A 15,285-nucleotide genomic window follows, 5' to 3' on the forward strand; every position below is an offset into this window, starting at 1 on the left:
TGCGAGCCGATGTTCGAATCTCCAGAAATGACGTCATGATATAGCAATCTTTTATCGTGAAATTAACCACGCTTCGTTCTTCATTGTTCTTTGCAATTTATCGCGGAGCAATGTTTTATAGTCAAATAAGCCCATTTCTTGACGGAGATGCGTTGGGATTTGTTAGAGCGTCATTAATATTGACACAAATGTTTGGTTAAATACACCTGGTCCATATGTTAACCTTTAAGAGCGTGTTGTAGATTGCGAAATTAAAAACAGTTCAACGATGCACATCATAAATTGCGAATTGATTTCCATGCATGACACATCTAAATCGATATGTGTTTAGGATGTTTCAATGAGTTGTATGATTCAACGACTGATGAGTAATACATCAACGTGGAACAGCTGACTAAGACTGCTTGACTACAGATAACAGTGCAGCTGTGAACCAAGCATTGAAACAGGAACAATTATTATTTTTATACATCTAGGAATTGTTTAGAAGATATAATTAAAATAAACATAGCAGAGCTATTCAGTATTTTGGTACACATCTACATATCCCTACTGTTATTCATTTCCACTAGAAAATTATTTTAATGTTAACCTATTCATAACTATAGACCTGGAAACAATGTTATTAGCCATGCCTTTTTTTTATACATCCCGAACCTCCTCATATCTTTTGGAATTATCAGCATGTGCCATGATCATATTTTGATTTTTTTTTTAAATGTCTAAGATACCACCAAAAGCTCTTGAGTCATATCATATGATGCAAAGAAGATGAAGAAGCAAAAAGGGGAAGAAGAAATTGAAAGGGTAGTTACATAACTATTGCAATGGACCTGGTACGAGTAATGTCATTAATAGTTGATAATCGATTTCGTTTTCTGTGGTAAATATGACCATGTCACTTTGAAAACAACATATAAATTTACATTTTTGTGTTTAGTTAAAAAATAATACAAGGTGCATCTTTAAATGACTATTGTATATGGAATCATATTGTAAGCGGTACATAAAGCACAAATATGTTTTTCCTTACAAAATCTGTACATGATTTATTTTGGTTTAAAATGAATATTTTATAGAGAATCATATTGTAAGCGATGCATTGAACTAAAACAAATGTGCTCCGTCAGAAAATAATACATGATACATATTTGTTAAAAATGACGATTTCATGTGGAATTATATATAGTAAGCTGTGCATAAAACAAAAGCATAATATTTTGTGTTTCGACAGAAAATAATACATGATACGTTTTTGTTGAAAATGACTATTTTAAATGGAATCATATAGAAAGGGGCGCATAAATTGTTGCCACGGTTTACCTGCAATGTACATATGTCTCTTTCAGTAATGGGAGCGGTCGGGTAGCCTAGTGGCTGAAGCGTTCGCTCGTCCCGACATGGGTACAATGAGTGAAGCCTATTTCCGGTGTCGCCCGCCGTGATATTGCTGGAATATTGCTAAAAACGGCGTAAAATCAAACTTACCCACTATTTCAGTATTGACAGATATGTGATGACAAGGGCATATTTGACTGTTTTAAGTTACACTATTTGTCTTTACAGGAACATGTAGTGAATGAAATTGACACGCATGTCCACTAAAGCTAAAATGACATAAGACAGTTTGACAATATTTTAATGTTTCTATCACAGGTTAATGGTTCACACTTCACCACCTTCTGAGAACACCTTATTCTCTCAGCCGGTCACAGATGGCGCCGCATCAAACGACAATGTGTAATTTAATGACGGTGAATTTGTTTAAAAAACATAAGTTCATGAATAACTTTTCAGAACCGCGAATTTGCGGAAACAGCTGTTGCTGTAATTCAGTTAAATGCATAATGGAATTATCCAACCGAATTGGCAACACTTGAGTTGAGTTATAGATATTATGCTGTTGGTTTTGCGATTTCTTGTACATATTCAATACAAAATTGATTTATAAAACTGTTTCTTCCACCTGTACACGCATAGGAATTAAAGTATGTTTACATTACTTTAAAATAAAGCATGTTATTTTACCTTGGTCGAGACTTCACAAGACATTCAAGTACTACCGACATGCACTGTCATACATTATTTGCGTGATCAAATTCAATCTCGCATCACCTGTAAACATTCACAGTTATGTCACAGCCTCACAAAATCTTCTCCTAACTGAGAGTGAGTGAGTATTGTTTTACGCCGCTTTTAGCAATATTCCAGCAATATGACGGATTGTACCCATGTGGAGAATCGAACCCGGGTCTTCTACTGGGCTACCCCACCGACCCTCAAATGTGAACACTTCCGCCACCCCTGTAACGCACACAGAAACATTCGTCAAATCGCATATTTAACGAAAACATTCATACTTTATTTAATATCTCCAAAAGAAAGATTGTGTAATTTGAATTCTTAAATTATAGACAGATTTAGCAAACACGATCACAGATGCGTAACGTGTTGTGTTAGTAACATCTTCCATGACACGGCAGTATCAATGGCGGCGGACACAAGATAACGTTATGTATTAAGAACACTTACGACTTCCCGATGAGCTTCTTGACCCCCCGGGCACCGATAGTTGTCACCCTGTCGACCACGCCCTCATCTGACAGGAGGTTCTGCATGATGTCACTGTGAATGATCAATGCAAATAATGGTACAGTAAACTACGTTTATAACGAACACGCTTATAACGAACTGACGGTTATAATGAACTGTTTTTGGTCCCGTCCGTTTGATGTATATATGATGTATATATATGCTTGAACTACGGTTATAACGAACTAAATTAGTGGTCCCTGATGCTTGTACTACGGTTATAACGAACTAAATTAGTGGTCCCTCTGAGTTCGTTATAACCGTAGTTTACTGTAATTCATTGAGAGTGGTGGCAGCGCTCACTAGTTGATTGCCGAACTGAACCGACATGTATACTCATACAGTCACTAGTTAGTGAGTGAGTTGGGTTTAACGCCGCTTTGGACCTTATTCCAGTTATATCACGGCGTGGCAGCCTAATGTAAGAGGAAAGCCCGAAGTGATGAAGGACTCAGACGTTTACCACTTCGGTGAAACCCACGAGCACGGGTATTGTGACATAATCGGGTCGAATCGGAATTCGAACCACGATCACAAGTTTTTGGCTGCCAAAAGGAATCAACTCTGCACAACGAATTGCGGTGCCGTAGACGACTGGGCCACCCGTGCCCTGCGAGTTAGTGAGAGTTGTTTGTTTGCCGCACTCAGCAATATTCCAGCTACATGACGGCGGTCTGTAAATGATTAACATCATGAGCATCGATCCACGCAATTGGGATACGATGGCATGCACCAACCAAGTCAGCGCGCTTGACCACCCGATCCCGTTAGTCGCCTCTTACGACAAGCATAGTCGCCTTTTACGGCAAGCATGGGTTGCTGAAGACCTATTCTAACCCGGATCTTCACGGGTGGAGTTAGTGAGAGATACATATAAAAGCATAATATTGATATGGCATCAACATGATATTAACATTTAGTTTACTGAAAAAATACACACAAGTTGCCTTGTTGCAAAGGCGGACAACCTAGCATATGACTTATATGAACGCCGCATGAGATTAGAAAATGTTACACCAGGAATGGCAGCATTATACGAAGGTAGTATCTGTTTATTTGTTGTTTAAAGAAATGATCAAAAGAAAAGAAGGCACATTTCGTCATTGAAATATTACATAGAGTGCACAACTGTTGTTCATATCGACTTGTGTGTCACTTCCGTTCGCATCCCGTCATGATATTGTTGGACAATTGCTAACACATAGTTGTTGTCTTATAATACTTATTTATTTTTTCAAAACATCGCATTCTCATTGAAATAGAGGCCAGGACTAAGCCAAACAAAACAAATGTATGTGATCAGCAATTTACAAAATGTACCCAGATATAATTATAATGCTGATATTATGCAATAACTGCATGTTAGTCAGTGAGTGACTTGGGTTTAACGCCGCTTTAAACAGTATTCCAGTTATATCACGCGTGTCAGGTTGAAGTGGGAGGAAAGCCCGAAGTGATGCAGGTCTTAGACATTTACCACTTTGGTGAAACCCATGAGCACGGGTAAGGTGCTGACAAACCTAGAAACTCGTCACGATATGGCTGAACTACTGCCGACGTGACGTTAAATAATAACTCACTCACTCACTCACCCAAAGCTAGAAAACTAGTCAGGGCGAACCCACGAGCACGGGTAAGGTGCTGACAAACCTAGAAACCCGTCACGATATGGCTGAAATACTGCCGACGTGACGTTAAAAAGTAACTCACTCACTCACCCAAAGCTAGAAAACTAGTCAGGGCGACCCCACGAGCATAGGTTTCTGGTTTGCCCAAGGAACGTAACTCTGCACAGCGAATTGCGGCGCCTCGACAACTTGGCCACGCCAACGGCGTGTTAAAATAGACTTTGTTACATAACAAGTACCATTACGCGAAACGACGTATTAATTAAAACATCTCAACCTCTCTCATTGAGCGTCAGTGTTGAACATTAGGAGACTGTATTCAAACTGCACATGCGACATAGCAGAACACGACACCTGGTACCCGTTTCACGAACACCCGGTACTATGTTACAAAGATACTTGTCCATACACCAACAAAGTTGTTTTTCACGAGACGGAGATATACGTACAAGTGTGCGTTTCTCGATTGTGTCGCTCTTATTCACCATATCTTATTGAAAAATTCACACTACATTCTAGTACTCAGGTAAAGACATTCACGCTGACATATTTTCAATATTAAGAAAGCCACAGCTTTAAAAAACTTGAAAATATAATTTTTCTATCAACAACAATAATAATACTAATAAAAATGGATAATTATAAATAATGATTATTTTTCTGGCAGACAATATCACACTTAATTATTCCACGGCAACAGGTGGTTTCAATCTGCCTTGAGTATATTTGACAATTTAACCACAATCCAGGCCATTTCGCCGTTCATTGATCTGTGGAGACTATGCTTGTCGTAACAGGCGACTAAAGGGAGAGGGTGGTCAGGCTCTCTGACCTTGTTTGATGCATGACATCGTATCCCAATTGCGAGAATCGATGGTCATGATGTCAAACACTGAAGAACGCCGTCATATAGCTGGAATATTGCTGAGTGCGACGTTAAACTACAAAAAACATTAATTTGTGTGCGTTAACGCTACGATCGAATTACGAATGCAATGGGTTTTCACATCACAATTGATTTATATGTTACATATACAAACCGCAAGACATGGCCGTACTCTTTGCTTACATCAGAAAAAAACCTCACTAAACACATCGTTCGTGAACTCGTTTCAGGGAACACTCATTCAGATGCGCTGAATGGAACTAAACACAATGTCATGTTACTTGAAACATGGACGACGCTAAACTGAATTTGAAAAAGAACGCGAATATTCAATAACATTATGTGACGACTTTGGTTGAAGAAGAAACACTTTCCAGTAGTGAGTGAGTATGGTCTTACACCGCTTTCGGCACTATTCCATGGCACTATTCCAGAAATGGGCTTCACACAGTGGGGAATCGAACCCGAGCCTTCGGCGGGACGAGGAAACGCATTAACCACCAGGCTACCTCACCGCCCCACAAACAAGAAATTGTAAGCATTTGCAGTGGACCAGTTGTTTACAAGAGACATGCTGGTGTGATGTGTAATGTCTGATTGACCAATCAGAGTTGAGCCCGACATTATTCCCATCTAAAAGGATTATAGCAGATCGGTCGCCCTTTGCATGACAGCACCCTAACTAACCACAACCCAAACCATTCTTGAAAGTCCAAATTAACGATTACATCAATATGTGTGTGTGTGAATTTTGCGAAATATCACCTGTTTGCTGCTATGATGTTGGTGAAGTAGGGAGCCAGCATCTTGTACAGTGGATGCGAGATGGACAGATGGCGGTGCATGGAGAGACACACACTCTCGGTGAGGAGACACGCCGTGCCTTGGGAGAAAAAACACACACGAATAATTCAATAATCTAATCTCATGTCATGTAATCTAATGTCAATCTAATTTATTTGTATAGCGTAAGTTTGAGTTTATCCGTTCACTGGCGCTTAACATACAACATATATTCACATGGTATACATTCACTGTCCATTTAGATGTGATTGCTATGGATGTCATAAGCAATTTGGAACAGGTATTTATTTAACTCTCTTGGAATTGATGCTGGCGTGTGTGATGATGTGATGAGTCCTAGATGGGTGCCCCACAGCGTTGCTCCACCCTCATTGTGAACTCAGCACTCCGATTTGCACTCCGCTGTACTGGGGCGTGAAGATATACAGGTGCAGAGTGTGTGTTGAGGCCAATACACCAATGATACATGATATGTTTGATTATTTCAAAGTTACCATTCGGGTCCCTCCCTATCCCCGACTACAAATGATAAATGATATAGTCACGAAAGGCGTTTCTAATTTTGTGGCGTGTTTGTTATTTATATATATTAATAATTTGATAGTTTTGCCTAGGTATCAATTTCGTAAATGCTCTGATATTATTCCTGTCAAATCGAAATTAATAATGTTCGTAGTAATGTGTATGTGAGTCATATATTCATATGAGTCTATTTCAGTTCAGAAACCTGTGACCTATATCGACGGGGTTAAATGGAGTGTGTGTATTCCAAGGTATTAGCAATCATCACATTTGCAAAATGAATCTTATAATTATTTTGTAAATGTGCATTTTGAAAATAATCTTAATATTTTAAACGTGTTGATTCCTTAAACGAACAAAGCGCAACGTGGTATTGCTGAATGTTGACAATGTTTGGTAAGTTTGTAAGGATATTAAGTTTGTAATGCTTCGGGTGTTTGTGGTGTTAGATATCGATCGGTGTTAAGGATTGGCTTTGGCGTTGGTGATTGTGATTGTGATTGTGATAGTGATTGTGATGATGATGATAATGATGATGATGATGGTGTTGGTGTTGATGATGGTGTTGGTGATGTTGTTGGTGTAGGTGATGGTGATGGTGATGGTGATGGTGTTGGTGTTGGTGTTGGTGTTGGTGATGATGTTGGTGTTTGTGAAAGTGCTGGTGCTGGCTTTGGCTTTGGCTTTGGCTTTGGCAACCTGCTTATGCTGGTGCTTGGACTGGTGATGTTCAGATGGAGATGACGATAGGGGTGATGATTATCATGCTACACATGCTGCTGCTGCCCTACCTATGTACGTGACGGCAAGATGGTGGTTGGCCTCTGCGTTGTTGTACCACATCTTTGCTAGTAGCCAGGTATACTGGTCATCCGATGGCAGGAATACCTAGGCAGAGAGGCAGGTCAACAACGTACGTCGCTCATAATGATATATTACTCAGTTTACTATTAGATAAACTTAAAATGACACTGACATAAGGTTTATCACGAATACCCAAAAAGCTCTCATAACACAGAAGTGGCACTTGCGTTCTTCAAAGCGGGGAATAAGCCTCAAATCAATGTGTATAGTTGTCGTTGTAAGTAACAAAGTCAGTACCCGTGTCTACAACTTTGCATCTAAAGCTTGTATCTCCAAACAAACTGTGCCTAGAACTGTATCTACATGTGTGTCTGTACAACGCTGTATGTACATGTGTGTCTGTACAACTCTACATGTACATGTGTGTCTGTACACCTCTGTATGTACATGTGTGTCTCTACAACCGTATGACACCTGTCTATCTAAATCTGTATGTTATACCTGTGTCTCTACAACTGTCTCTCCAACCGCGTAAGTGTAACTGTCTTACAAACTGTGTTGCTACAATTGCAACGTTAAACGATATCAGATCATCAATTTACTTGACTCGTACGTAAACCTCTTGGCTGAATTCCTGTGCTTTGATTTTGCCAACCCAAGCAGAAATTCCGATCGACATAGAAACAGATCAGCAAGGAGGGGATCGCAATTGGTGACCAAGGGATGCCTTCGTTTTGCCTAAATCCCCAAATTTCACATAAGTGTTATCTATAAGGAAGTCCAGTATTTCACATACTGTTTGCTCAGTAACCTGCAGATGACAGATGACAGATGAAACTTTTTACCGGGTTTTCTCCATTGGGTTGTTGGAACAACTGGATAGCAATGGGCACTAGAGTGTCCCTCTTGTCCAGGTAGAACAACGCTATGGGGGCACATATCTGAAACAGGAAGACACTTACGTTAGTTCAAGGATGTTAGTTATTATTGAACTAATATTGAGTTATTATTGAAGTAATTGACTTTATTATTAAACTAGTTCAAGGATGTTAGTTATTATTAAACTAATATTGAGTTATTATTGAAGTAATTGACTTTATTATTGAACTAGTTCAAGGATGTTAGTTATTATTAAACTAAAAATGAGTTATTATTGAAGGAATTGAACTTATTATTGAACTAGTAAAGGTATGTTAGTTATTATTGAACTAATATTGAGTTATTATTGAAGTAATTGAACTTATTATTGAACTAGTTCAATGATGTTAGTTATTATTGAAGTAATATTGAGTTATTATTGAAGTAATTGACTTTATTATTAAACTAGTTAAAGGATGTTAGTTATTATTGAACTAATATTGAGTTATTATTGAAGTAATTGACTTTATTATTAAACTAGTTCAAGGATGTTAGTTATTATTGAAGTAATATTGAGTTATTATTGAAGTAATTGAACTTATTATTGAACTAGTTCAATGATGTTAGTTATTATTGAACTAATATTGAGTTATTATATAACTAATTGAACTTATTATTGAACTAGTTCAAGGATGTTAGTTGTTATTACTCGTCCCGATATGGCTGAACTATTGCTGATGTGACGTAAAGCATAAACTCTCTCACTCACTAGTTATTATTGTGTGTTAGGCAAGAAACACTTACTTGGCGGGTTCTACTGGTAGGGCAGGACATGCTTACCCTTTTCGCGAACATCTCGTGTCATCACATTTTCAGTGATCCATTCGTATAATTTTTACAGCTGTTTTGCCTTTCACTCAAATAGAATCTAGTTCGATGGAAAATCGAGACTGGTTACTCTCTGACGTTTCATATTTACAAACATGTTGACAGAAAAAATATGTTTGTATAATGGTTGATTTTAAAAAGCGACAGCGTTTGACAACTTTCCCAGAACATCTCCTCTGAATATTTGGTCTGCCAGTAAACACAGTGAAATAACCTGGACGTGACTGGTCTCGATGACACCGTAAGGGTTAACGATATTCCGGATTAAAGAAGCATATGCACAGAGTAACTAAAATGGTATAAACTGTCCTTGCTTATAGCGATGTCCACTTTAACGAGGTTTCTGTATATAGAAATATACATAGAGGTTGCATAGTGTTGCTAAAAGCGACGTAAAACCATACTCATTCACTACAGAGGTAATAACGTATCCTCCATACTTCAACACAGATAAGAGCAAATGAATTTGATTCAGTGTTGTTTGCGCGCTTGATATATCATTTAATTACTTTATCTAAACAATCCCTTTGATCTGACATGTACGTATAAATACGTCGATAAAAGTGGAACATTTGACAACAATGGGAGACCGTTGCCAGTTGTGACCAAAACACAATACAAAATGAATAACAAAGCGAAGACCAGCAACGATCAATAAAAGCACAAAGAAGGCTATAACATGCGATAATACATGAAGTACGAGGACAGGAATTTTGAAACGAATGAATAGCTTAAGGTATATTGATAATATTTTGCATCCTTTGAAAGGATAACGTGAGTTCAGTAGGTGAGCATTGTGAGTTCTGAATTGGACAAGCATACCCAGTACTATAAACAATACGAACAATATGTACTGCCAATGTTATTATGGTGGCATTTTTTCAACCACCTTGTTATCACAGGTTTCATCCCAATGTTTCATCCCTTTCTCAGGACGGCACACTATAACTTTGCCACCCTTGTTTTTCTTTTTGTTAATCTGGGGCGTCGGGTAGCCTAGTGGTTAAAGCTTTCGCTCGTCACGCCGAAGACCCGGGTTCGATTCCCGACATGGGTACAATGTGTGAAGCCCATTTCTGGTGTCCCCCACCGTGATATTGCTGGAATATTGCTAAAAGTGGCGTAAAACCATACTCATTCATTCATTCATTCATTCATTCATTTTGTTAATCTCTATGTATGCGTAACCTTAACCTATCAAACCATTCCCTATTCAGTTGTTGCTCACCTGTTTGTTAAAGGTACCAGCATCTGTGCTGAAGAATTCAGAAAATGACATCCAAAACTCTGTCTTCAATAAGTATTTCTAGTTGCGCTTGACAAAGGGTATTCTCTTAAAGCCCTTTTTTGGTCGAATCGCCGTCAAATTGATATTGATAGAAAAAAACCGATTAAAAATATTTTTTAGTTGATACATAGAGAAGTTCATCTCATTTTCTGTCGTTAAAACGTGATACTAATCGTGTTACTAATTTGTTTTGTTTTGCTTGATTTCTTCTTCCATTCTCATATGACCACGTCTGTGTCTCGACGCAGCAGCAACGCCACGTCTGACACATTGACATAAGTGTACATATAGTTATTGTTAAAAGCTAGAATTTTACACGTCGTAACATCTGGTTTTGCAGACAAAGTATTTGATCTTGAGTGAAATTTGCTCGGGGTGCCAATTCGCAAATGGCGTTCTTGCTGGGACGACATGATTCAACTTCGTCTGGGATGATATAAACGGACCCGTTTCTGGTTTAGTGAGTGCGTTGGGTTTATCGCTAATTGAAGACTATTTCAGTTATATCAGGGTGTAGCAGCTTGATGTGAAGGGAAAGCCCGAAGTGATGCACGTCTTCGAACTTTACTCCTTCGATCAAACTAAATATATTGACAACTTATATCGACCAGAGACCTTTCAAACAACCACACCTCATGATATTGATCATTATTAACAGCTTTTCGAAACATTTATACTGCTACTTTAATTGCCTACACTGTCATATATTTGGTGGGTGGGCGAGGTGACTACGTATCAATAATACTTCAATGTCAAAGCGACCCGGGTCGTATGTCAACGTTGCACTTTAACGCATACCTTCAAAAGGTAACCGTTGACAATGATGGCGAATATATTCATTGTTCCCAAAGAAAACCATACCCAACATTAATAGCGACTGGATAACCAGTTCAGTGTCAAAACGGTAAAAACAATAGCATTATACACGATTGATGAAATTTGAGATGAGATATGCAAATCTATTCACAAAAACAGTATTAATTACTATAACATTTTGTTACCTAACATAAATATGCATGTGAACGGATTGCTTAAAACATTTTTAATGAGTGAGTTGAATGTTACATTATGCGGACTTATCGCGATACATGGTACAGTGAAATGTTGATACAATGACATTCATATGTCAAACTGAAACATAGAACCAAAAAACTGATGGAAAATGTGTAAATACAATGGATGAATGAAACGTTTTCAAACAAAAGCAATCGTTTAATGTAACGATATTTGATTCAATCAGTATACACAGTATAAGGATTATTAATATCCTTTTCATGAAGCAACCTTATCTCTCATTACATGATATATTAATACCCTATACGTGTACCAACCTGATCTCATTGCTTTTATATTATACTACCACAGGTAGGCGAATTTTCAGGACCAGAAAATAGATTCTGTAGAAAGGGGTCGGCTAATCCACGGGATACACTTTCATGGTATATTATTCTTGTATATGGACTGCTGTCCTCAAGTGCAGAAATAAAGAATTGAATTGAATTGAACTGAATTGAATTAAATTAAATAACGCTACATAGCATAAAACTATATACAGATAGAAACATCAAAGTGTGTAAGGCAGCCGTGAGAATTCCGGATTCTCTATGTTGGTCTTTAGAGGTGATTTAATGGATCGGGGGGCCAGACTCGGTGACTTTGTTGGTTGTATGACGGCGTGGATTGTTGCTCATACTATCTTTCACACAACAAACTAAAAGAACAACGTGTGGTCTTACTGTCAATTCTTCACTGGGAATAACGAGGTCTTTCAGCATCTCCAGGTCACAGATGAACAGTTTATTGTTCTTGAGGGCCGTCTTCACGGACTGTCCCTCCAGGAAGGGCTTAATCATACCGTCAGTTACCGCTAGCCTGGGGAATACAATGGTGATGGATGAAACATTAATAATTGATAGAAAAACAGAAACACCTAAACGTAGACAGTTACCTAGAGAGACATGACTCCACTCCACGGTAACAATACAATCGCTTATTATTTATACAATCACAATAATAGTCACCAAAACGACATTTCTAAAGCATAAATGTTTTTATTTTACCATCCCTCGTAGTCCAAACTTAGCCATAATGCTCGTATAATATGTTAACGCCAATAAGGACCCTGACGGGACTATAAGATTTTTAACCTGAACGATCAACTTTAGAGAGTCAGAAATTAAGTTTGGTGAGTTCAACCGCTTTGAACAGTATTTCAGTTATCACGGCTTGTCAGCTTGATGTCAGCTTGGGAGAACAGCCAGAAGTGCAGGCGTCAGACGTTTTCCACTTCGATGAAACCCAGTGCGGTTCTATGGTGCTGACAATCCTAGAACTGGGATGTGAACCTAATATCATAGGTTTCTGGCACTTAATGGACCCAACCCTTCACAGCGAATTGCGGTGCTCAGACGGTTATTTGAGTATGAGTATGAGTATGAGTTGACGAGCTTGGGTTCTATCTAAACTCGCCATACACTACTCTTTTTCATAGTGTTGACATATATAGTGGCACAACACTGTCACGATTGCCCTGATAGAGAAAGGGATGAGAATTACACAACACTGTGTTCTACAGACACTAGAACAGGACCTACTTTTTTGGTATGTCAGAGCAGAGTTTGATGAGCGTTGGGTTGACACCGTTAAGTCGTTGATAACCAAAGCACCAGTCTTCCTGCCAGAACAGTTGACACTGAAGACCATACAGAAAAGTGAGTGAGAGAGTTGATGAATAAATGAATGAATGAATGAATGAATGCATGAATGAATGAATGAATGATTGAATGAATGAATGAATGAATGAATGAATGAATGAATGAATGAAATACCGCTTGGAACATCCATTTCACGAGGTGTCACCTTAATTTTGTCGGAAAGTCCGAAAGTCCGGAAAGAGTGATGCAAATCTGAAACGTTTAGCCTTTAGTGAAACCCACGGGAATAGGTAGGAGAACCCAAGAATCATAATCAGGGAGAATCTGGAATTCCTGACGACGATCGTAAGATTCTGACACATTAAATGTAGATACGGTAAACTGGGTCAAGTCAGCTGCGAACGAATTAAAAACTATTTATCACTATTGAGATCGATATGAGCGAATATGGTCTTTTTGTCCTATGTGTATTGCACTACAAGAAGAATGTTTAAGTCGTTCGTTTCATTATGAAATATGAACGTATTTGTTTTCAAATGCCGAAAGATGAAAGGAGAAGGCATCCGAAACTGAACTGTTCTAACCCTGCAAAAATTAAGTCATGTGCTCAAGCTAAAAATACTTCATTAAATGGCGGATTCTATTCACAATGACCTGCGGTGTAGCGTAGCAATATGCCCGAAGTGAAATTCTGACACATGATCGACAACAGCAGGCGAGGTAATATGCAAATCGGGATCAACATATACACATTGTCAATACGCATATGTGAACAAATACCCTCGATGTTCAACGAGGGACATGTATCACATTTTCCCCTTATAATTAAACGCAAAATACCTGCAGCGTTACAACTTGTGTATTCGCAATCTAAATTACGTACAAACTATAGTAAAGTCATATTTAGCGACAGCGATGGAATTTAATTTGAACGCCTGACAACAATGGTTCGCAGCTATTTGTAAAAACCAATCTGAATATTGTATTTATATGGTGCTACTGGGTGTGCACGTGGTAATCTCGTGTGACAGTTTCCCATTTCCATTATGTTTTATTGTAGCGCTGAGCAAACAATAAATTACTGTGGACGTCCCAAATGAAGACTGAATGAACTGAAAAAGGCTTATCTATTTCGGCTCTTCATACAAGAAACTATACCTTCGCTACTCCATGGCTAAAAGAACTTGTTGCCTTGCTCATATACATACACGAAGCAGTTAATACATCTCCTTTAATCTTGAAGAACTCTTCCTGATTGATTCGTTGTCACAAGACCTAGGTTCACCTTGGGGATGTAGAATTCCTCACTGGCGTAAATCCCTACTACATCCTGCAGGCTGGCCCACTCGTCCTTCTTCAGCTGCTGGGCCCGGGTCTCTATCAACTCCACCACGCTACAACGCTGAATACGGTGAATGTCATGAATACGGAGAACCGGGAGGAATATAGTATTTGTAAGATTAAAGATTAAGATTTGTTTTATTTGAGCAAAATGCATTCTTTAAAGGTTATTTTTGTTAGTACGGTACCAATTATACCATAGTAATACCAGTAGCCATACTATTAAACCGGTTAAAAAACGTAGCACTGACAAGCTGGTTTATGCCAAGATTGGAAACATGAAAAGTGTTTTTTTTATAGATCCAACATATGTTTTGCAGACAAATGGAACAATTATTATTATTATGATTATTTTCATGACATGCCTTTCAGATTGAAAGACACATAGAACCTTACATCCTACTTACCCCTGCTAATGCAGCTAATACACGTTTTGACCTTTAGTGTATATGTAGTGTCAGTGGTACTGTTACATAATATAATATACACACCTTGTAATTCTCTGGGAAGGCTTCATCATCGGGAACTTGTGCAGCCTATAATGGACGTCATCATCATCATCATCATCATCATCATCATCATCATCATCATCATCATCATGCATTCAGTCAGTTATAAATATTTTCATAAAAAATATCACTTCATAATTGATTATAAATTTGTCATTATGTCACCGTCGCATTCATAATAATTAGTTTTATTATAATGATGATGATGATCATCATCATCATCACCGTCGTCGTCGTCGTCGTCGTCGTTATTATCATTCCAACTATGATTTTTATCATTGTACTCTGGTATAAATATGTCCATGACAATTATCAAGTCTTCAAATCGATTTTATATTTGTCATCTCACCTTCACATTCAGTATGATTAATTATAATATAATGACGATCATGACTGATAGCAACATCATTATTATTATTATTATTATTACTATTGCCACTACATCAGAATTCGTCCCATAATCAACACCAAACCCAAAAGTAACCCTTCGCTTTAATGACTCTATACCAGG

The 15,285-nt window shown here is 38.1% G+C and overlaps 1 protein-coding gene across 1 annotated transcript in view; it reads right to left on the bottom strand.

Annotated features, from left to right (window-relative positions):
* The window catches only part of LOC124113998 (polyunsaturated fatty acid 5-lipoxygenase-like), a 29,290-nt gene that overhangs the window by 13,339 nt on the left and 666 nt on the right, over positions 1-15,285 (bottom strand). The window contains exons 2-9 of the mRNA XM_046474514.2: positions 14,757-14,801; positions 14,210-14,326; positions 12,865-12,962; positions 12,007-12,142; positions 8,082-8,177; positions 7,224-7,320; positions 5,872-5,989; positions 2,533-2,625 (exon numbers count right to left, since the gene is read on the bottom strand). Coding sequence (XP_046330470.2) covers positions 2,533-2,625; positions 5,872-5,989; positions 7,224-7,320; positions 8,082-8,177; positions 12,007-12,142; positions 12,865-12,962; positions 14,210-14,326; positions 14,757-14,801 — 800 coding nt within the window. The remainder of the gene's footprint in view (positions 1-2,532; positions 2,626-5,871; positions 5,990-7,223; positions 7,321-8,081; positions 8,178-12,006; positions 12,143-12,864; positions 12,963-14,209; positions 14,327-14,756; positions 14,802-15,285) is intronic.

The sequence above is a fragment of the Haliotis rufescens genome, unplaced genomic scaffold, assembly GCF_023055435.1.
Source record: "Haliotis rufescens isolate VD_foot unplaced genomic scaffold, xgHalRufe1.0.p SCAF_4, whole genome shotgun sequence".
Taxonomy (NCBI): domain Eukaryota; kingdom Metazoa; phylum Mollusca; class Gastropoda; order Lepetellida; family Haliotidae; genus Haliotis; species Haliotis rufescens.